The sequence below is a fragment of the Cuculus canorus genome, chromosome 9, assembly GCF_017976375.1.
Source record: "Cuculus canorus isolate bCucCan1 chromosome 9, bCucCan1.pri, whole genome shotgun sequence".
NCBI classification, from domain to species: Eukaryota; Metazoa; Chordata; class Aves; order Cuculiformes; family Cuculidae; genus Cuculus; species Cuculus canorus.
Genome location: NC_071409.1, coordinates 10,917,314 through 10,938,404, shown reverse-complemented (window position 1 = coordinate 10,938,404; position 21,091 = coordinate 10,917,314). Strand labels below are relative to the sequence as shown.

The following is a 21,091-nucleotide window of genomic DNA, read 5'->3' as shown; positions in this document are numbered from 1 at the left end:
TCTGCCAAATCTCTTCGTAGGGATTGCAATAGTTTATAGCAACAGGTATACCCGCTCTAGGAGAGCGCCTGTGTGTGGACGTGGTCTTTAGGCTGGTGTTTCATTACTTTCTGTGTTTGGTGCTAAAATTAAGCTAGAGACAGTGTTGTCAGTGTTATTGTGGCATTAGGAGATCCAGAAAGTGAGGTAGTCCAGTGCTAGCCTGCCTCCCAGTGCAGGGGGAATCCAGTGATCATTCCAGGTCAGTGCAAAATATACGAGAAAGCAGAGGAGAAGGTATTTTTAGGAACCGTATCTAAATATACAGTGCAAGAGTGAATGTAAAAAAAAAAAAAAAAAAAAAAAAAAATGTTGTGGGTTGTAGAAGTTATCAAGTGGGATTTGCGGCGCGCTCTCTGCAGGAAACGAAAGCTGCTCCAGTTCAAAGCCACATGCACCAACGTGACATATAAGCCATTAAAATATCATCCTGACGGCTCATTTCTGCTTCATCATACATTCCCTAACTGCTTCCAGAAAGCAAGAAAAGAAGAAATGAAGGATGACCGCCTCGATGGAAGCGCCAAAGAGGTGGTGGGTTCCTGGGGGGGGGGGTATTGTTTTCTTCTTTCATTCTTTCTTTCTTTCTTTTCCCTTCCACCCCCCACCCCCACTTTTATTTTTGCCAGTTCAGAAATGAGGGGAAACCTTCAACAGGTCGCAGGGGTAAGTGCCTGGGAGCAGGGAATGCCTGGGCAGCTGCCTAGACCCCAAAGGCTGGATGGAGGCTCCCTGCCCGCGGGGGGGGGGGGGGCGGCAGGAGGAGGCTTGGCCACCCCGGGGGAGCAGAGCTGTCACCCCGCTGCGCGGGGGGCAGAGCCTCGGCTGCCCCTCTCCCACGTGGGGCCGTCCCCCGGCAGCACCTCACCATGAGGGGGAGGGCGGAGGGACGAACGCCCGGGAGCCGTCGAGGGGGGCTCGGCAGCCTCCGGGTCCGAGGGGGGTCCCGGCCCGGTGAGGCAGCGGGGGCCCCGACAGCGGCCTGGCGCCGTGGGGATGGGCAGCCGGCGTGTCCGGTGGGGTCCTGTGGCCTCCCAGGCTGGGGGGGGACACGGACCCGGGGCTGCGGGCGGAGGCTGAGGAGGGCCGACAGCGGCGAATCCCGCGGGGAGGCGTCCCGGGGCGCGCGGTCCCCGTCCAACGCCTCAGCGGCCGCCGCCTCGCCCGGTCCCGGGGGGACGCGCCGGGGGACCCAACCCCCCAGCACCGCGCGCCCTTCTTTATAGGCCGGTTCGGGAGGGACGGAGCCCGGCCAGCCCCCCTCCAACCCCGCCCGCCCCCCCGCGGGCAGGGCCGGGGGCGCTGCCAAAGGAGCCGGGTGCCTCGCCAGCTTCACGCCGAGCCCGCGGAGGGGCCGCTCCCGGGGCTGGCCGGGGACGGAGAGGCGCTCCCAAACCTCCTCCGAGGGTGATGCCCTCGAGGATGACCTCTGACCCGAGCCAGGCGCCAGGTGCCACCCCCGGGCACCGGCACAGCGCCGGCACAGACCTCTGGGTCCCCCGCCCCGCCGCTTCTTTGTCCCGCACGGTGCCCCGGGAGCCAGGGCTAGGCTAGGGGCTCGCTCCACCCGGAGGCGAGGAACTTTATATCTGCACCGAGCCCTTCCCGGCTAGCGCTCCCTTCAGCTTGCGCGGCCGCGGAAAGCACGGGCTGCGTGAGAAGCGGCCGGCGGCGAGGCGCGCACCGCTCCCGCACCCCGGGGCCGCGGGGGCTGCGGGCGGCGCTGCTCCTGGCCCCGCACCTTTGGCTGGGGGAGAAGTGAGGGTCCGGGGAAAGGGGACCCCGAGCACCAGAGTGGCACCTGGATCGGGAGGGACTGGTATCCCTTATCAGAGCCCCAAGGTTGGATTCGGCTGAGACCCGTCCAGCTCGGGCAATGGGGCATTCTCACCCTCCTGTTCCGGCAGTGGCGTTGCGTAGATAAGAAAGGAGTGCGAGGTCGAGCCAGAGTTCTAGCCAATATTTACTCTGAAATCCACAACTGTTTTGCCTTGGCTTTTCTTTTTTTTTTTTTTTTCCCTCTGTCATCTGGCAACCATTTGAAATATTAAATGCAGCGATTTTTTTCTTTTTGTCCAGTTTCGAAGTTTTGGCGAACGCTTGGGAAGTGAGCACTCCTCCAGTCTCCCATCCTAACCAATAAAGCACGGCTCCTGCAAATCTCTTGCTAGCGGGGCAGTGTTTGCTGGTCTCACTTGATAAAAGTGTGAGGATGAATGGAAGTTGACTAGAAAATACAATTCCTAAGGGTTTCCTCTAGTTCTTTTTATTTCGGCAGTAATTTTCATCTCAGCGGTGAAAATAATGAGGACATCAAATTATTTGTGATAGACTATGACTGTGATACGCTGATGAAGTTTCATAATTAATATCATCAATTATTTGTGCCAATACAGATTTTTTATTTAACAGCCCTAGAGTCCCTACAACAATAGCAGCAAGAGCAATAATAATAATAATAATGTCCTTTTAAGAGACTGATTCCAGATTCCCGTCTGCTTCTCTGTATTAGGGAAAAAAAAAATAAATCAGCCAAGCACCCTGCAAATTTCAAAGCTATATGCAAAAATTCAGACTCAGACACTACATCAAGCCCCAGATCTGTTCTCAGCGTTATCACTGCCGCTCAAAGAAAGCTGTGCAAAGTTCTGCCCGCAGTAGTGGCAGTGCTCTGCCTTGCAGAGTGCAAAGAGCAAGCTGAAAATTACAGGCAGGGAGAAGTGCCAGGGTGGTACTATACTAATCCTTCCTGAGACAACAACTTGCGCTGGAGGCTCGCAGAGAGTCCGAAATTTAATTTCTGGAGGGAAGGATCTATAAACAATACAGTCTAGTTGGTAAAAACCTGCCCTACAATAGCCTGCCAGAAGGTGAATGTCAGATCAAAGGAGAATTGAAAGGATGTCCTTTCATATTTTTTTCCCCCTAAATCAGCCATGGAAACTTCATGACTCCATAAAACATGTGCTACTTTGCTGGACGACAGCCTCCAGATTCCCCTCGGAGAAAGCCTGCCTCCCTCAACCCTCGCCCCTTAACTCTTCTGTTTTGTTTTTCTTTTTCTTTTCTTTTTGAATTCATGATGCCCGAGTCATATAGCGCCTCACTCATTCCATATCACACACAAATGGTTTTGCTCTTAACTTTCCACCTCTTTCCCCAAACAGGAACAAAGTCAGGAAACGAGGCACAAGACTCCTCTTGTAATGAGGAAAAGAAAACGACTTTACAGAAACATCCTGGAAAAGTCAAGTAAGTTGAAATACTTTTTTGGTTTTTTTTTTTTTTCAGTTCAAATGAGACTATATTTTTTTCAGCTTAGTGTTTAACATACTTGCATAAACACAAATCAGACACAAGTCCCCACCAGCAGCTGCCTAATCCTGCTCAACGCCTATTCATTTGGAGGTTCTAGAATTAATATTTGACGACTCTCTCATTGAAACAACAACCCCTGACCCCTTGTGATTGCACTGTCCCATTATTCTATGACATATTCATCTTGAATTCATTTACGGACGATTTGATTGGAATGAGGTTTGACATGTATTGGATCCTATTAAAGAAGAAGACTTTGATCTTGTTGATGGGGTTTACATGATATGTATCATCTTTACCAGGGATACCAGGCTTCCACAATGCGGTGTCTAAGTAGTTAGTGATTGACAGCTTATCTGACAGGAATACCTTAATCTTGAGGTACTGAATGAAATATTCTATTTAAAATAAACATATGATTTGCTTGTTTTCGGGTAGCTTTAGGTCACAAAAAGTGAGAGGCAAACCTAGGCACAAGCCGTTGCTCGTCTGGTAGGTGAGTTCCTGTTATCCGGAAACCCTGAAATAAAGGAGTCCCCATAAGGGGGAACGGGGCGAGGGGTTGGGAACAAAGGCAGGATGCGCTCCCAAGTCACTCCGCACCCTCTCCTCTTCTCCCGGAGGAGATGCTGGGATTACTGAAAGGCTTCTTTGAGCCACCTCTTCCCAAACAGCAATGCCTTCTGCCGGGGCAGCCAGGGAGTCGGGCTCGAGTCCTGCGCCCTGCCCGTGTCTCTCGCTCCAGCCCTCATCTCTCCCTTCTCAATGCGAGTTTGAGGGGTAAGGAGTGGTACAGGGTGACTTCTTGGTCCTCTCTGTCTCTATTCTTTGGCTCTTTTTTCCCCCTTTCTGACAGTAAATATTAGGATTTGCAGATTATTCAGTTCCCTGCCTCTCGTTCGGGAGCTGAAGCCTGAAGGTAACCCCTGGAAACCGCTGTCTGGGAAGTTCAGAGCATCCTAGCCCAGCTCAGCTCTCGGGCACTGGCTGTGAAGTTTCTAGCTGGGTCGTCGGGAAGGAAAATTGCTGCAGAGGCAGCAGTGGGAGAGCACGGGGTGGGGGTGAATGTAAGACTTTGCTCTCCCCAGTGCTTCCCGGGGCAGGAGCTGTTCCTTGCTCTGAACACGATTCTAAGGTTGAGCAGGATTTGGCCCCAAGTTAAAGAGCACAACAGGAGCAGCCTCTGATTTTCTGTGGCTTTGCACCTCAACTTCACAACAAGCCCTTTTCTCTGGCAAAGGTAGAAATACGGATGAGCGCCTTGCTCTGTAGGTAGATTCCTACCCAAAACAAGGCAACGGGGGGTGGATCTGTGAAGCCGTTCAGCAGCTGGAGCTCCCGGGCGTTGCCACAAATGGGTGTGTGGCTTCCATCCCACAGGCCCCGGCAGCCGCCCGGTGCGGGGCAGGGGTGCAGGCAGGGGCCAGAGGGTTAGGGGTGCCCTGGGCTCCGCACCCCCGAGGCGTGGGCAGGCGGAGATCTGGAGGCAGGGAGGCAGCTGTTCCCTCCCGCCCGGGGCAGAGCCTCGACGTGCCGGGCTCCTGCCTTCTCCCAGCGCTGCCTCGGCCAAATCGTGTCTTCCCCGAGAGCAGGTCTGGTCTGGGGCAGGGTCGGACGGGGAGGAGAGAGGAGGAAAAGTGCTTGTGTCTCGTCTTTGCAGGGTGTCACCTGTGCAGGGCGGCCCGCCAGCACGGGCTTTGGGGCCAGGGGCTGCAGACAGGGTCACAGAAGCAGAGCAGTCACTAGAAAATTTGTACACAAGATCAAGCTGTCCGTCCGTTCGTGTTGATCTGTCATTCGAGAGAGCACAGTGGTCCCTCTAAACTTCACTTCCCTTCTAATAAGATCCATCTTATAGATCCTATACAAATGTTATCCTATGGACCTGTCTTGATGTTTGATTTTCAGGTTCAGGTCAGCATATTTCTCTTCTGCTGCTTGAAGAATCTTGGTTTCTCCTTGGAAAGGCTCCTTCTCTCCCAGCTCATGAGTCCCGAGGCAGTTTAGAAGGGGGTGTCCTTACCGTAGCCGGGCGGATTGGAAAAGAAATAACAATAATTAACTAAAAAAATTGCCCTCCACCAGCTGACGTTGACACATTTGAGAGTTTGCCGAGAGCCCGGCTTATCTGGTCACACACGGCTCAGTCGGTGCCAAGAAGCAGGAGACCTCGGTCACCCGAGTGGCAGCCGTACGAGCTCAAGCTGCCAAAGAGCTGCACAAACAGGCATTCAAGTTTTCCAAACACCCTGGGAGATGCGCGGAGCCGGGCCGGGTCTGGCCTCGCTCTCCTCCTCTTCCCCGTTTCTCCGCCTCCCCGCAGCCGTGGCGGCCCCCGCCTGCCACCGGGTCTCACATCGGCTTCACCTAACAGGGAGGGACACCGAGGGCCAGGTTCTCCTGCGCTGCCTGGAAAGGGGGTGAGAGAGAGTCCTGAGTGAGGGGACATCTGAGAGCCATGAGTGCCTGACGAGAAACCATCACAACATTTTAAATAAGCTTAGGGCAGACCGGTTATGACATTTTTTGTAATTGATAAACTGTTCCAGATGTTTTCTCCCTTGACTGAGATTTCAAAATTGATGGATAAGAAGCATGTAGAGATGCAGTGTTTTAAGGAGGTATGAGGAAAGCAGCTTTATTTGGAATTCACACTCAGTACATTTGTAAGTAACAGATTCATGCTTCCTAACGTTTGTCTCTTCTGTGCACTCCTGTTGAGATGGTCATGAATAGGACTGTCAAATCCATTTCGCAGAGCAAGTAGACTTGAAAGTTGAGATATTGTGAGGATGATGTGTGGTTTAAAATGTCTTGGTAAACTTGTTATGTAAGGATGGAGAGCTAATTGCGTCATTTGTCACTTTCCATCATCTCTGCTCAGAAAGATGTACACAAAAATATATCTACCTAAAATGTATCCACACACAAAAAAAAATCTACCTAAATATTAGTCTCGTGTTACAAGGGGAATATGGTGAAAGCCAAGCAGAACTGCAGCCAGCCCAGGGAACACGCAGCTAAGATAAGAATGTCCTCTGCGTGATCATGTACGTTCTACACTCCAATCTTAGGGTTTCCAGTCAATGGCTGGTAGCCTCTCTTATGGGAGTAGCTGGGATGACACTGCTAAGCAGTTTCTTGGTTTACAATCTGACACAAAACATATTGATCACCGATACAGTTAATTTTTTATGGAGACACAAAACTCCACGCTGGGAGCTTTACCTGGCATGTGTGCGGTAAAGTATGCGCTGCCAAGTTAACAGCAAGTCAGCGTATTAAAATGCTGAGAGTTTGACACGATGGACGGATAATTAACTGTTACTTTATTTCATAGAACAGTACATTTATTGGTGGAGTCATTTTTATGTCAGGACCCGAGTTCCATGGTAATACCGTGGGCAGAAACTTGCAGCTGTATTTTCCTTTCTTGAAGCAGAAGCCCTGTTTCCTCCCTCTTTTCTCATGTTTCGCTTACTTTTTTCTAAGTTCACAATCTCCTTCCTAAAGACTGAAGCAGGCGCTTCGTTCTGTGCTGAAGCCGTAGGCTTTCCTAAACCGGTAAGGCCTCAGCGCGTGAAGCTGAAGCCCTAACCTACACTTTGATCACTAGCGACGCAAACCCTGCAGACCATGTTCCTTCCTCCAGGTGAGAAGCATCAGAACGGAGTCGGTTATGACCGTTTTGCATTGCTTCAAGCCAAGGATAGGGGGTTTACAAGGACCTACCCTGGAACTGTGTGTGCGAGAGAGAGGGAAAGGGAGAGAGACTCCCTCTTCTGGGTTAAACACTCAGATTCAGGCTAAACATCACGATTTCTCTCATTGCTCCGGCAGCCGGGAACCAGATAACCGCTCAAACTCGGAGAAGGGGACTCGGAGCCTTCCAGGAATCCTTTGTCAGGGCGGAGGCAGCGGAGCAGCCCCGGGCCGAGAGCCAGGCCCGGCGGGCGACCTGGCGGAGCGGGCTCAGCCCCGGCTCCCTGCGCTGCCAACAAGTGTCAGCGACCCGCAGCCCGCCCGGGGCCGCCTCGCCTCCCGCTGCACCGCCGGGGACGGCGGGGCTCTCCGGGGATGCTCTCCGCCCCGGGGCAGGGCAGCGGGGGGAGGCTCCGCGCTCCTGCCTCGGTCATAGCCCGGCGGCGAGACCGAAGACCCCGGGGGGAACCGCGCCGTGGGCTCCGCCGTGCCCGGGACGAGGGGCTCCGCGGGGCGGCGGCGGCGGCGCATGCGCGGTCCCTCCTCCGCGCACCCCCCGCCGCACGGAGCGGTCAGCGCCGGGACCTGTCATCGGTGACGTCGCGGCGGCGGCAGCCAATGGGGGGGGGGCGGCGATTGTTGGGCCGGCGGGGCCCGTTCCGTCCCGTCCCGCCGCCCGGGGCCGCCCGCCGGCTCCGAGGGAGGCAGGACCTCCCGGCGCTCGTCGAGCCTGCCCCGCTGGCAGCGCCTCCCGCCGCCGGGGCAGCGGCACCGGGAAACTTTTTGTCGGGATAAATAAACAAAATAAAAAAAAAAAAAACACAAAAAAAAAAAAAAAGAAAAAAAAAGAAAAAAAAGTTTGTTTCTGCTCCCCCTTCCCCCGCCCTTCTCCGTGTCTCTCTCCTCCCGCTGTCAGGTGACTTGGTAGCGCTAGGAGCTAAGGAGCGCGGATGCTCCGGGGATCCCGGGGATGGACCCCGCCGCTTTCTCCGGGCGGCACGCGGCACCGAGATCGGTGGGTGTGGCGGGGGCTCCTGGCCACCGGCCCCCCCCGAGCGTGACAGCCTGCCCGGGGTTCGGCGGGCACCCCCGCGCCACGGCGCCCGCACAGCCGGGGGAGCACGCCGCCGGGTCGCGCCTCGGGCCAGGACACATGGGGCACCGCCACCATCCTCATCCTCCTCCTCAGCATCACCCCGCGGCCCTTAAGCTCAGCCCTGCCCCTCATCCCCACCACCAGCTTCACCACCACCACCATCATCATCATCATCATCACATGGCAGGCCAAGCCGAGGTGGTCTCTAGTCACACGGGAGCGTTTGGCCCGGCGCAGTCACCAGCAGCCCCGTACCCCGTCTCTCACCCAGCCCAGGCGCTGGCAGCAGGTAGGGACTTCTTCATACGCAGAGACCTGCCGGCCCCGTTCATGCCAGGGCTGACCGAGCAGCACCCCGCTGCAAGTTCTCACCACGGACTGTTTGTCTCGACAACAGGTAGCTACCCCGGACATCATGGTCACCACCACCACCACCACTCAGAAGCTGGGAATCCCTCTCTGTTCACTGGACTCCATGAGCAGCCTCCTCATGCAGCTCCAGGTGGCCGTCTAAACGGACAGATAAGACTGGGGTTACCTGGAGAAATGTACGCCAGGTCTGAACATTTCACTCAAGTACCAGCCTCCAGGACAGATCCTTTTGCTGCTTCTTCGCTTCATAGCTACGGTGGCATGAATCTGAACGTGAATCTGTCTCCTCACCACGGCCCGGGTGCCTTCTTTCGTTACATGAGGCAGCCCATCAAACAGGAACTCATCTGTAAGTGGATTGAGTTGGACCAGACTCCCAAAAAATTATGCTCGAAAACTTTCAGCACGATGCACGAGCTGGTGACTCATGTCACGGTGGAGCACGTTGGAGGACCCGAGCAGTCCAATCACATATGTTTCTGGGAAGAATGTCCAAGAGAAGGGAAACCTTTCAAGGCCAAATATAAACTTGTAAATCACATCAGAGTCCACACAGGTGAAAAACCTTTCCCCTGCCCTTTCCCAGGCTGTGGCAAAGTGTTTGCCAGATCAGAGAACCTCAAAATACACAAAAGAACTCATACAGGTCAGTATGTAAAGTTCTCTTTACTCTGTGTGTGTGTTTTTCAGAATACTGTTTTGCTTTATTTTGGTTTTAATTTATTCTTTGCGTTGTTATTGAATGCACGTGAAGTACTTTTGGAAAATAAATTCTCAGATTTGTTTGCTTCTTTACCTTTTGGAGGAGGGAGGAGAAAGGGAGGGGAGGGAAAAGGGAGAGAGAGAACAAATCTCAGAATTCTCGTCCATTTTTTTTTTTCTGGTTGTGCAGAGAGGCTGCTCTAATGTTTACGCAGGTAGATCTATGTAAATATACAGTGATATAGCGACTATTTCTGCTTACAGGCGAGGATTTTTTTTTTCTTTTCAATTTAAAGTAGTTGGGGGAAAAATGAAATCATCGTGCAAGCTCACAAATTAGAAGTGAACAATAGAAGTTACAACTTGTCTAGTCAGTTTTGACTGATGTCGCTGAGATGCTGCTGCTCGAACATTGTGAGAATAACACAGCTGCGACCTTTTCGTTCAACAGTCTTGTTTTGGGCAGAGGGAGTTTCAAATGTTTGATCTGAATAACACTGACATTTTTAATGAGCATTGCCTTCCAACTACTCTCTACATTCGCAAATATGGGGAGCTGCAAGTTCTCATTCTCGGGGGGCGGGGGGGGAGAGAGGAAGAAGAAAACCCGGTATTGTTTCGGCCTGTACATTTTGAAATGTCATTTGCAGATCTGTTAAGCGAAACTGGGACATGTGTCAGAAACATCTGCTAGTTCTAGTTAACAGAAAATAAAGTAACTCGGTGGACGATCTTGCAAAACTACGTTTGAACTCTTCCGGCCAGGAAAGCATTTATAATTAATGAAATTACACGTAGAAAGTTTTCACACTTCTAGGAGCAGCTTGTGAAGTTGTATTAATTAGTTTAGCAGCCGGTGTTTGTAGTCTGCAGCACTGGCTTTTTTTTTTTTTGGGGGGGGGGGCTTTTTTTTTTTTTTTTTTCCCCTCTGAAGAAGAAGATAAGAAATAAGCCCTTTTCGGAAAATCTAATCTGTTCCAGTGTAGGGTTTTCCACCTCCCACCCCCTTCCGTACAGCCTCATGCACTGCGAGGGAAACCACATAATCCTATTGTAAGATCTGCTTACAGCCGAACGATTTTTTTCGCCTTCCAGTTCATAAAACTCCCCTTCCCCCATGCTCGGCGCAGGGCTTGGCCTTCCAGGAGTTGCATTTTCATGATACAACTCGACGTGATATTATATGCAGAAAGTATACTGATTTCGTATCGCTATCGCCTAAACAGAGCACAAAGGCTTTAAGGCGACCGTCACTATAGTCACCTAATTATTTTTCCATCGCTCTATGAATAGCTCTACTGTGTGCAGGGGGGGAGAGGCAGCAAAGTTGTGTTCCTCTCAGCCCCCTTTTTTTTGAGGAGAAAAGAGTATTCCCGGGTCACATAACTTACATCCTAGCCAGCTCTTTGTCGGATCATCACAGGTACAGCTATTAACCGGGAGAGCTCATCCCTTAATGACAGTGTTTTTCTTAAGTAAACAAACTTTTACTGCTCTTTAACGGCCTCACTGTTTGAAGTCTCTGAAGCAGAAAATGGTTAAATTCTTGGGAAAACTGACCTACATCGGAGAGGCAGGTTCAGGGCAAACCCGAGATCGGAGGTTTGCGTTTATTAAACATCATTCCACGCGTCTGTACTTTTCGCTTTAACTTTCCCGGTGATTAATTGCTGTATTGTGAAAACTCCTGCAGGGCCTTTACGGTTCCACCGCTTCTATTAAACACCCAGAAGTTGTCAAAACCGCAATGTTTCTGAAACCAACGCGATGTTTCTGAAACCCTAATAGAACTCGCTACGAATTATTCATGAAGACAGTCCTAGATTCAACAGGAAAATTATTGCCTCCTCAAATATTAATGACTTCTGATTTCTCCGAGGCTGGGGAGCGGGCAGGGGGATTTCTGGCAACGCGTGGATTTGCCAGGTTGGAGGATAAGGCCATTAAGGCAGCGGGACGGGCAGGGATCACTTCACCGCCTTCCCGGCGGGCCAGGAACAATAGTGCGAGGCTCGGACCGAGCCCCTCTCCCCGCCGGCGCCCCCCCTCCTCCCCCCCCCCGCCCCCGCGCCTCTCCCGCAGCCCGGGGGCCGCTTCCTCAACCCCCACCTCCCCCGCCCCGGCCCCACCACCCCCCCCGGAGAAGTTGGTAAATACCTTAATCCACTCCCGGAGACGGGGGATTATGCCACAATTTTTCCAAGCTGAATTTCACTGAACACTTTTGCCCAGCTACAAAAATATAGGGGTAAAATGGCGGTTGGGATCCTGCGCTTCTCCATCGGCCGGGGAACTTTCTGCGCGGCTGCACCTCCTTGTAAAATGTCCTCTCCCTGCCGGGTAGGGATTTCCACGTAAGAAAACCTGCTCTCGCGAAAGGAATACTCGCAAACGGCTCGGATGGCTCCTCTTTATCGAGGCGTTCAGAGAATGCAAACCGGGCAGCTGAGAAAATGCTGCCCTCTTCCCACTTGAAACCTGACTGTACGGAGGGACTTTTCAGTGGCTCTTTCAGGGGGGTTAAAGCCAAGTTGAACATTTTTCAACTCTCGGGGAAGCGGAATGCGCCGCAGCCCGCTTTTACCTGAATGTAACTCACTTTGCACAACCACAGTGCTTATGAGGATGGCTTTCCCTGGGGTCTCCTAACTTACTGCTTGCTTGTACTACACTAATATCCTTGATTTGTTGTCTCAACTTGGATGCTGAAGGTCAAATTGTTTCCTTACGTGAAACTGTAATTAGATTATATGCGTGCGTGTGCCTACGCGTATGCAGCGCTGTACGCCGGCGGTATTTGGTTACAGGACCCGCATCGTTTTCTGAGACCTCATTTTTAACCTCTTCCCCTCTTCCCTCTCCCGCCAGGTATTTACCCGTCCTCTGTGCAAATGTTAGCCGTGCAGGATGTGAGAGCTCCTCATTGATTATTACGGTGCAGAAGGGACACGGAAGGGACATACTTTAAAAGCGGAGCCACAAGGTTTTTTCCCACCCACCTTGCATAAAGTGCATTCATGTGAAGTATTTGGAATGCCTTCCTTTATGTGGCTCTGCTTGCAGCCGAGCACGAGGTGGGCTGCGTCCCTCCGAAATTTAACTGTGACGAACTGAGGGGAAAATAAACCCCAACAAATTCGTGGGGGGAAAAAAATCCCCAAACCTGGAAGCTTTTACAAACATTGAAAGTCCTTTCAACCACATACGCCACGATGGCGAACAGAGTGGCTTTGTTTGCACCTCACGTTTAAGGTTTGCTGTATATTTTTATGGTGTTCTCTGCGCCCTGATACTTTTTGGTTTTTGATGGATAAGGGTGTTGTTTCCATACTCGGTTGGTGCAGGACTTGGGCACTCCATGGTGAGCAGGGTTTTGCAGTTTGCTATTATCAGTGACAATAATGTAGTCATCATTACATCTCGAAGCTGTCAGTGGCGTATTTCCTTGAAAAACTCCTATATGTCGTGTATCATGCCTGGTCCACACGGTGCGAGGTTGAACTTCCACACGATTATATTTCTATTATGCTTAACGTCACTTATCACATTACCAGGCAAATTAATCCCGATTGCAATTCCTTCCATGACTGAGTAGGCTCAAATGAAAAGGGAATCCTACCCTCACGACGGTGCCGTGCACCGGCCTAGTCATCCTCCTGCTGAATCTCTATCTTTTTGTCCTCCCACAATCAATGCTTTTTGAAAGATTTCGTGCCTTAAGACACGGTATCAGCGAGCCGGGGAGAAGGGAAAGGAGGAGGGATGCCGAGCTTCCACGGGACCGTAATCAGGGCAAGAATGGGATGGACGAGATGTGATCTAGCCAGGTTATGAATGATATTTACACACGCACCTGGGGGAGTGTGAGAAACGTATTTAACGTTAAATCTTCCTAGGGAACACTGACCGTTCTTTCTGCAGGACGCCGGAGTCCGCGGGAACAACGCATGGGTTTGGTTTTTTTGCCCGGAAAGAGCACTTGGCCTCTAAGTTTTCCTTATCTCGGGGCTTCGTCTTTCGCACGAAACCCCGCAGCGACACGGAGGGCAGGAGAAGGGGGAGGAGAGGCGGCGGAGCGGGGCGGCGGCGCCGGGGGAGCGCGGCGGGGCGGAGGGGAGGCAGGGCCGGGGCCGGGGGGGGCTGCCCCGGGGAGAAGGGCCGTGGCAGGGCCCGGGGAGCCCGGGGGGCTCGGGGCCGCCGGGACGCGCTGCTAACGGCTGTGCTGGCCCGTTGCCTCCTGCAGGGGAGAAGCCGTTCAAATGCGAATTCGAGGGCTGCGACAGACGCTTCGCCAACAGCAGCGACAGGAAGAAGCACTCGCACGTCCACACCAGCGACAAGCCCTACAACTGCAAAGTGAGAGGATGCGACAAGTCCTACACCCACCCCAGCTCCCTGCGGAAACACATGAAAGTGCACTGCAAATCCCCACCTCCCAGCTCCGGCTACGAGTCCTCCACTCCCTCCCTGCTGTCCCCCTCCTCGGACTCCGGCCGGGAGCCCCCCGCCTCCTGCTCCCACGCCGAGCCCTCCGCGCCCGCCGCCAACCTGAGCGAATGGTACGTGTGTCAGGGCGCGGGGCTCCGCGGCGCCCCCGCTGCCCCCCCGCCGCGGCCCCGCTGCTAGGGCCGGGCCGGCCCCGGGAGCGCAGCTGCGGCCGCCGAGCGGGAGGGGCGGGGAGAGCCGCTCGGCCGAGCCCAGGCGATGGCCTGCGGCTCCGGCCCCGCTCTCTCCGTCCCGCACACGCACCCTCCCTCTGACCGTGTCACTCCACTCTGTTTACAAGCCCACCGAGTCGCATCCTTTTTCCTTTCCTTTCCTTTCCTTTCCTTTCCTTTCCTTTCCTTTCCTTTCCTTTCCTTTCCTTTCCTTTCCTTTCCTTTCCTTTCCTTTCCTTTCCTTTCCTTTCCTTTCCTTTCCTTTCCTTTCCTTTCCTTTCCTTTCCTTTCCTTTCCTTTCCTTTCCTTTCCTTTCCTTTCCTTTCCTTTCCTTTCCTTTCCTTTCCTTTCCTTTCCTTTCCTTTCCTTTCCTTTCCTTTCCTTTCCTTTCCTTTCCTTTCCTTTCCTTTCCTTTCCTTTCCTTTCCTTTCCTTTCCTTTCCTTTCCTTTCCTTTCCTTTCCTTTCCTTTCCTTTCCTTTCCTTTCCTTTCCCTTTTCCTCTTTCCCCTTTTCCCCTTTTCCCCTTCCTCCTTTCCACTTTCCTTTACCCTTTCCCTTTTTTCCTGTTTCCTTTTCCCATTTTCCCTTTTTCACTTTTCCTTTGCCCTTCCTCCCTTCCCCTTCTCTTCCCTTCCTCTTCCTTTTTCCTTCCCTTCCCCTCCCACCCCAAAGGACCAAAGTGGTTTCACGCAGATCTTGCCTGTACAGATTTTCTCTTGTTACCGTGTGCTGCAGTGTTCTTTTCGCCCACGATTTTCTGCGAGAGTGTGGTTTTTTTTTTTTTTAAGAAATATATATTTATAAACTATTCTTTGTTACGGAGTTGTACAAAAAGGATCCATTAAATTCTTTGATTAATTAACCCATTCGATGGACGTTTCTGTAAAGAATCTCCTCGCTTTTCCCTCTAGCTGTTTATCAATGCGTGTCTGTATTGCCCTCCCCCGCAGTCGTTAATAAAGGCAGGCCCGGGGGGATGGGATGATTGACTGTCCATTTTAGCTCCCACTGGTAATGACTTCTAATACCCAAACACGCCCGTCCCCACCCAGAGTGGGCGCTGGGGCTCCCGGGGAGGCGGGGGGGGGGGGGGGGGGGGGGGGGGGGGGGGGGGGGCAGATCCCGCTCGGTGACGTCACGCAAAGGTCGGGGCTGTGCCGCCCCCCCCCCCCGCCGGGATCCGGGTCTGCTGCTCCAAGGCCTCTGCCCTGCGAATGGTCCCGATCATAAACCTTTGGATTGGTCCAGCAACGCGGCTTTAGCATCTCCATCCCGACCCAGAGCCTCGAATCAGGCACCGCACAAACACACAGAGTTCACTGCTGCCACTCAGGGAAAGAAAGAAGGGGGAAAACACAGAACAAATAAACAAACCCTTGCACTGGGGTAGCTTGAAACTGCCGAATCGTGCCAGTTTAATTACTTTAATGATGTTTAAGAATACCAGATAGTATAGGCAAATAAATAGCACGGGCTGCTGGAAGAGGTTTCCGCGGCTTGCTGAGCACAGACAGAAGGCTGCGGTAACCGCATCCTCTCGTCTCTGATCCATCACCTCCGCACCCAGGTGGCTGTGTCCCGTGTGTGTGTACAGATGCACGCACACGCACGAACACACGGACACGTAAATGTGTGTAAATATAAAAGCTGCAGGAAAAAGCATAGCTGGTAGGTGACTAAAACCACCCCCATGTCCAGGGCCTCCTCTACTGATGCACCTTTATTTTCCTCCCAGGGCATCAAGTCGGGGTTCCCCTGCTTCACCCCCCTGAACTAGATAACTTTTGTATTTAAACCCTCGAATGGTGACAACGGCACGTCGCTACCGGGAGTTGCACGTAGGGAGTTACCTAGGCGAGGTAAATGTGCAGGAGAGGAGCCTAAACCAGGGGAGAATTGTGCCCTTCTGCAGCCCCCAAAACTTGTGTGAAGGAAATCTAGAGGTATAGAAGCCAGCTGCGGGCAGGGAGGATGCTTCTGTCTTGTCCTGAGATCTGTTTATTTCTCTATTTACAGAAATGTTTGGATGTGCAGGCTAATCACCTTTAATTTTTCATTTGCTTGTTACAGATGTCTGCCCCGTTGCTCTCAAGGTAATCTAGACAGACGCAGCTGAAAGCCTGAATCTTATGCCTTAGACATCAAAGCAAGCTCGCACAAAGAAGTATTCCTTCACAACGGTGAATCTTCATGGTAAGTTAGGATTTCTATGGCAATAGGCAAGTCATACTTAAATAGTGAAAGGCGAAGTCTGGAGCCCGTCCAGTCTTTTCATTAAGGACATAATATTTACGTCTAACAGGCCCTTTTTCTTGTGTATACAAGTATATATTTTTGTTTGACGCGAACTAAATCATTTTCATTTAATTTCCGGTAAACAAAACCCACGCGAACAGGGCACTTGTTCCAGACCATAATAAAAATGGATAAGACTGTCAGGAAGAAAAGGCCCGCTTGAACCGTCGCCTCAGCTCACTTTTGTTTCTGCTTTCTGCCGGGATCAGAGAATGCGTTTGGGATTTGAGAGCGAGTTTCTAAAGGCAAGGAAATGGTTTTTAAGGGGGAAAAGAAAAAGAGAAAGGTCTAATCAAGCTCGGGTTGTTCAAAGGGCCTGATTTTGGGGTTGAAAGTGTGAGTTTTATGGTGCATCAGCATGCCACGTTAGGATCGCTATGGTAATGAGGAGAGCAATAGCAAGAGGCCTTCAAAGGAGGCACACTCCATTTGAGACAGTCTATTAAGATACATTTGCACTGACCTTTGGTTTCATGCTAGCTTAATACACTCGGTCTGCTCCCCGCTAGAGAGATACTTCCTCCACCTCATGCGCTCGGGCGGAGTTGGGGTTTGCCAGGCTTCGCTCTCCACCCTAGCAGGCTCCTCTCTAGCTTCATACCCCCAAGGTTCGGGGGTGCCAGCCAGGCTCGGGGGGACCTCCCGCCCCCCGCTCTCTCTCTGACCGCCGGCAGCAAAACCCGGACACAAAGCCCGAGAAGTCCTTCCCTCTCCTGTCCCCCACCCCTCGCGAGGGACGGTAGGATGGGGACCGAAGGACACTCCCCGAGGGCTGCCTCCGTCCCAGGGTGTAGGTGTGCCGGTCGAAGGCTCCCTCGGGACCCGGGGAAGCGCGGAGGGAGAGCCGCGGCGCCCCCCAACCCGGCCCGGCGGTGCGGGGGAACTTGACACCCGCGCGGCCGGGGCCATGGGCGCTGGGCCGTGGGCCCGGGAAAGTTAGAAGTCCATGTTCCAGTAATTGTCTTGTTGTTTATTTTATCCAAGTACCCTGGTGAATAGGGGAAAAATAAACACGATGAAAAAAAATTCAAACAGTTGAGTCGTCTTTAGTGCCAGTCCTTGTGGTTGAATAAAAAGGATGGTCCAATTTCTATTGAGCTGAGAAATCTTTGAAGTGGGAGTTATTATCTGAGAAATTCCTGCTCGTCGTCCTAACAACGCTGATGAAACGTAAAAGGTTCTTTGTCAGCGATTTGTTCTCCTCTCTGTCAAACTCACCCTGCCCGTTAGCTTTAAACCGTTTCTAAAGAGATAAAATCAAACTTTTAAAGATAACTTTAGGGGCCCAGAGGGTGCAGAAAATACCAAACTATCGAATCGTGTGTATAGACATACATCAGGTTATATGTGGCTGTGGCTGTGTGAAACTGTCTGTGTACAGATCTCCATAGATGTCTGTATGACCTTACTGTTGGAAAGTTGAAATGATGTCCACTTTTTTTTTTTTTTTCATTTTATCCTCTGAACTTTTCCTCTAATAAATTATTCCCACACATATGCTGCACAGAATGCGATTCTTGGGAGAAAGCAGAAGTGTTGAGTTTCATTAACACCAATATGTGACCAACAAATGTTTTATTTCCAGTAGAGTGAAAGCAAGAACGTAGATCTAAGAGGAAAGGCTTTGATCGTTTTAACAGTCCGAATACCTATTAAGCATGTATATATTGCAATGTATCGAAGTTGTTAACGCGTTCAGAGCGATGGCTTCCATATGCTTTCATGTTTTATTATCTGTAAGTGTAAAGATATTCAAACTGCACCCCTTTTGTATCTTCGTTTTATAAACATCGCGGTATAAACTGAAATTATTCCCTTATCAAGGAGATTTATTTAGTAGTTTTTCATTGGAGATCATGAAATGCTCTGTTCGTAACACGAATTCCATAAAGTAACTCATCAGTGTACTTCTGTTCTAGTTGCTACAGAGTGATCTGAGCCCAATCCTGCCATTCTAAGCAACCCCTTTAATTTCATGGGTCTTTTCCTCAGTAAAGACTGAGTCAAAATGCAGTGGAGTGGGTATTATTATTATTGTTATAATTATCATTATTGTTATAATTAATCCTAAATCTTGTTCTATTTATGGAAAAATCTGCCATGTGCCCTGTGAACTGTACAGAGAAGAAACTCGTCTGCAAAACGTAGCTCGCAAAAAAAATTTGCAATATTGATATACTGTATCTCTTTCCAGACTTCTATTCCTTATTTTCCTTCAGCACATGCTTGGTAATGAAGAGGTGTTCTGTTGTGTGTTTGAACATACTATTTATTTTTAATATTTGGATTTTTTTACAATAAATATTTATAAACGTTTCAATTCTATGGTTATTTTTACAAATGTGCACTTTTAAAATATGTGTTTGTACTGATGATACAAAGCCACTCCTAAAACACTGTATAGTAAACCTTTCTTCTTTCCGTTGGGTTTTATATTAGTTGAAAAGAGATTTCCTCAAAGCGGTGTACTGTTAGTGTGGTGTACAATCAAGTACTAATGCGTGGTTTTTGTTGGTCTTTAACCTCTTTTAATGTTAATCGTTTTAGGTTGGCATTTGCATTAAAAGAACAAAACCAAATCCATTTCTTTGGCTTCATTTCTGAGACAACAGTTTTCAGATCGAAGACTTCAATCGTTCTTTAAACAGCGGCCGAGGTGCAGAGGGAGAAAACAGAGCCGGTGTCCCCCAGTTGAGCCCTGTCCCTTTGTCATCCCCCCCGGCTTCCTCGGCAGTGGCACCCTGACTCCTGCACGGGCGGTCCTGGCCTCAGAAATGCTCTGGTATGGGCGAGAATTCCCAGCCGGAGCCGGCCCTGCAGGGCTGCTCCCGAGGGGTTATTGTTATGGCAGGGCTGGCGGGGGATGAAAATGTTTGTCTGAAGAATTCCACACACACATACACACACACACACTCAAAAAATGAGTCCCTGACACAGTGATACATTTTATAAGGTTCTTAGGGGTATTTAGAGCGCTTTATTTCTCTTTAAGGGATGAAATTCAGCTAAAATAATCTGAAGATAGGCCTTCTCCACCTTGAATATTCCCCTGCCCGATCTGAACCCGTTGCGGGCTCTCGCATTCCCCAGCATGCTCAGAGTTTTCTTCGCACGGCTTTTTCAACATCAGCTTTGCGATTTGGAGGGATGCAGCGGAGCAGCCCCGGGCACAGAGCTGTCCTAACCCTGGCGGGCGCCGTGCGCATGCGCGGGCTCCTTTTTAGACCAAGAAAACTTGAAAGAAGTTGCCTAACATAGAGACATGACAAGAAGTTGGCTTTGGCTGGTAGGAATATTGTCAACAAAGAATACATTTGACTAAAGAACGAGAGAGAAAGAAAATAATTAAAGAAAAAAAAAAAGTATTCAAGAAAAAGAACCGAAGGAAAACATTTTGCTGGTCTATAAAAGACAAAAAAATGGCCCATGAAGGCAAAGAGGGCTAACAGTACACGCTAATTAAAGAATACAATTCTATGGTCTATAATGATTGAGCGAAGACATGTACTTATTACACTTGACTGTCAACAAGGAAAGGAATGTCCCCTTAGACAACATGGTGAGAGACGTGTGGGCATTATTAGTGGTCCTTTTATAGACACTGCCTTTTCTTTCTCAATGCTGACAAACCATTTTGGAGGGAACCATCCCCTGTTGCTTCCTATCATCGATCCCCATGCAAGCCCCTGCATTGTGCAAGTGCATTAATTAAAGACCATTCATTTAACAAAAGAACATTGTATGTTCAGGAAAGGAAGATTAGAAATATGAATCAGTGACCGGGACCCGTTTCCGCCGCCTTATCGGGAGAAGCGGAGGGGCAGGAGGTTCTGCGGGCGGTTAAACGCGCTGAGCGGGGGCTCGGACACCGTTTAGGCTCTTTGGGGCAGAAACCCTGAATTAGCTTGCAGTTGGAAACAAACAAACAAGCAAAGTTGCTGTCAAGTGTCTCTGTGTTCAGCCTTGCCCTCTCCCCGCTGGCCCGTCCGCAGAGCCCCGCACCGCCGCTTCCCGGGAGCGACCGCATCCAGGCCCGCCGTGGGTCTCCACGCACATCCCCACGCACGGCTCTTATGTCAAAGGGTTTTTTTTTCCCCCAGCTGTTGGTACAGGCACAGACAGGCAGGGTCCATCCCTCCCCATCCCTTTGCTGCCTCGATCCTTCCATTCCGAAGGAAAAAGCAGCCGGTCGCGACAGGAGCGTGAATTGTGAAGGTAGAAGGAGAGAGCAGGGAAGCGGAGGTGGTGCGAGAGCCGGGGTAGGAACGAAGTCGGATTCCCAGTATCACCCACATGACTTGCTAAGCGGCTCCAGCTTCTCTAAAACCTCTGGGCCATATGTTAGTTTATTTACACCCTTTGTCTTTTCGTGTGTCTCCTGGTGGAAGAATATTCCTGGGATATAAATGAAAGTAATCTAGAGTAAACAAACAAGGGAAGCCCCTGCTTAAGGGATATGTAACATTTCTGAGATCCCAACAGAGCACGTCGTTCCCATGGTTATAATTGGACCAGAATAACAATTAAAGCTTTTAGTTTAAACCCTCAGATTTGTAATGCTGAATGACATGTTGACTCCATTTTCTCATAGATGATTTAGAGTTTTGCAGGATTGCACTAAGAGAGGAGAAGGGGGGGAAGACGACGACAAAAATTAGGGCAAAACAACTCTTTAACAGTAACATTTAAAAAAAAAAAAAAAAAAGAAAAAAAAAAGGCGGCACAATAGATTGAGGTGTTCCAAATAATGGCAGCAGCCCAGAGAAACCTCTGCAGCTTTCCCGTGAGGCTGAATTTGGTCTCAGCTTCTGCAGTTGGAGGTTCCCCGCTCCGAGGCGAGGTCCGCGCTGGCTCGCCTGGATTAGGCGACGAGACACCACCTCCAGCGCTTGGAAATCCGCGCATCAGC

At 50.8% G+C, this 21,091-nt stretch overlaps 2 protein-coding genes across 5 annotated transcripts; one reads left to right on the top strand and one right to left on the bottom strand.

Annotated features, from left to right (window-relative positions):
• Positions 1-503: 503 nt before the first annotated feature.
• Positions 504-18,573, top strand: ZIC4 (Zic family member 4). Of its 3 annotated transcripts, XM_054074972.1 has the most exons (4): positions 504-573; positions 3,207-3,291; positions 8,553-9,173; positions 13,473-14,020. In XM_054074972.1, the coding sequence occupies exons 1-4, from the start codon at positions 535-537 to the stop codon at positions 13,853-13,855; spliced, it is 1,128 nt and encodes a 375-aa protein (XP_053930947.1). In that variant the 5' UTR covers positions 504-534; the 3' UTR covers positions 13,856-14,020. The 3 variants fall into 3 exon arrangements, with proteins under 3 accessions (XP_053930947.1, XP_053930946.1, XP_009565825.2); XM_054074971.1 differs by lacking the exons at positions 504-573; positions 3,207-3,291 and adding an exon at positions 15,958-18,573 and having other exon boundaries at positions 7,955-9,173; positions 13,473-13,788; XM_009567530.2 differs by lacking the exons at positions 504-573; positions 3,207-3,291 and having other exon boundaries at positions 7,955-9,173.
• Positions 6,001-13,273, bottom strand: LOC128853083 (splicing factor 3B subunit 4-like). Of its 2 annotated transcripts, XR_008451323.1 has the most exons (3): positions 11,387-13,273; positions 8,423-8,665; positions 6,001-7,838 (listed from the first exon to the last, which is right to left on the bottom strand). XR_008451323.1 is itself a non-coding variant. In XM_054074973.1 (2 exons), exons 1-2 carry the CDS (start codon positions 8,720-8,722, stop codon positions 7,490-7,492), a joined length of 378 nt encoding a protein of 125 aa, XP_053930948.1. In that variant the 5' UTR covers positions 8,723-8,756; the 3' UTR covers positions 6,001-7,489. The 2 variants fall into 2 exon arrangements, 1 of the variants encoding a protein (XP_053930948.1); XM_054074973.1 differs by lacking the exons at positions 8,423-8,665; positions 11,387-13,273 and adding an exon at positions 8,694-8,756.
• Positions 18,574-21,091: the final 2,518 nt, after the last annotated feature.

Coding starts and splice junctions, on each gene's coding strand:
- LOC128853083 (XM_054074973.1), bottom strand. CDS start 8,722: ATGTTCAGACCTGGCGTACATTTCTCCAG. Junction 7,839..8,693: donor CCTGGCGTACATTTCTCCAG/GTAACCCCAGTC, acceptor CCCGACAAAAAG/TTTCCCGGTGCCGCTGCCCC.
- ZIC4 (XM_009567530.2), top strand. CDS start 8,030: ATGGACCCCGCCGCTTTCTCCGGGCGGCACGCGGCACCGAGATCGGTG. Junction 9,174..13,472: donor ACACAAAAGAACTCATACAG/GTCAGTATGTAA, acceptor TGCCTCCTGCAG/GGGAGAAGCCGTTCAAATGC.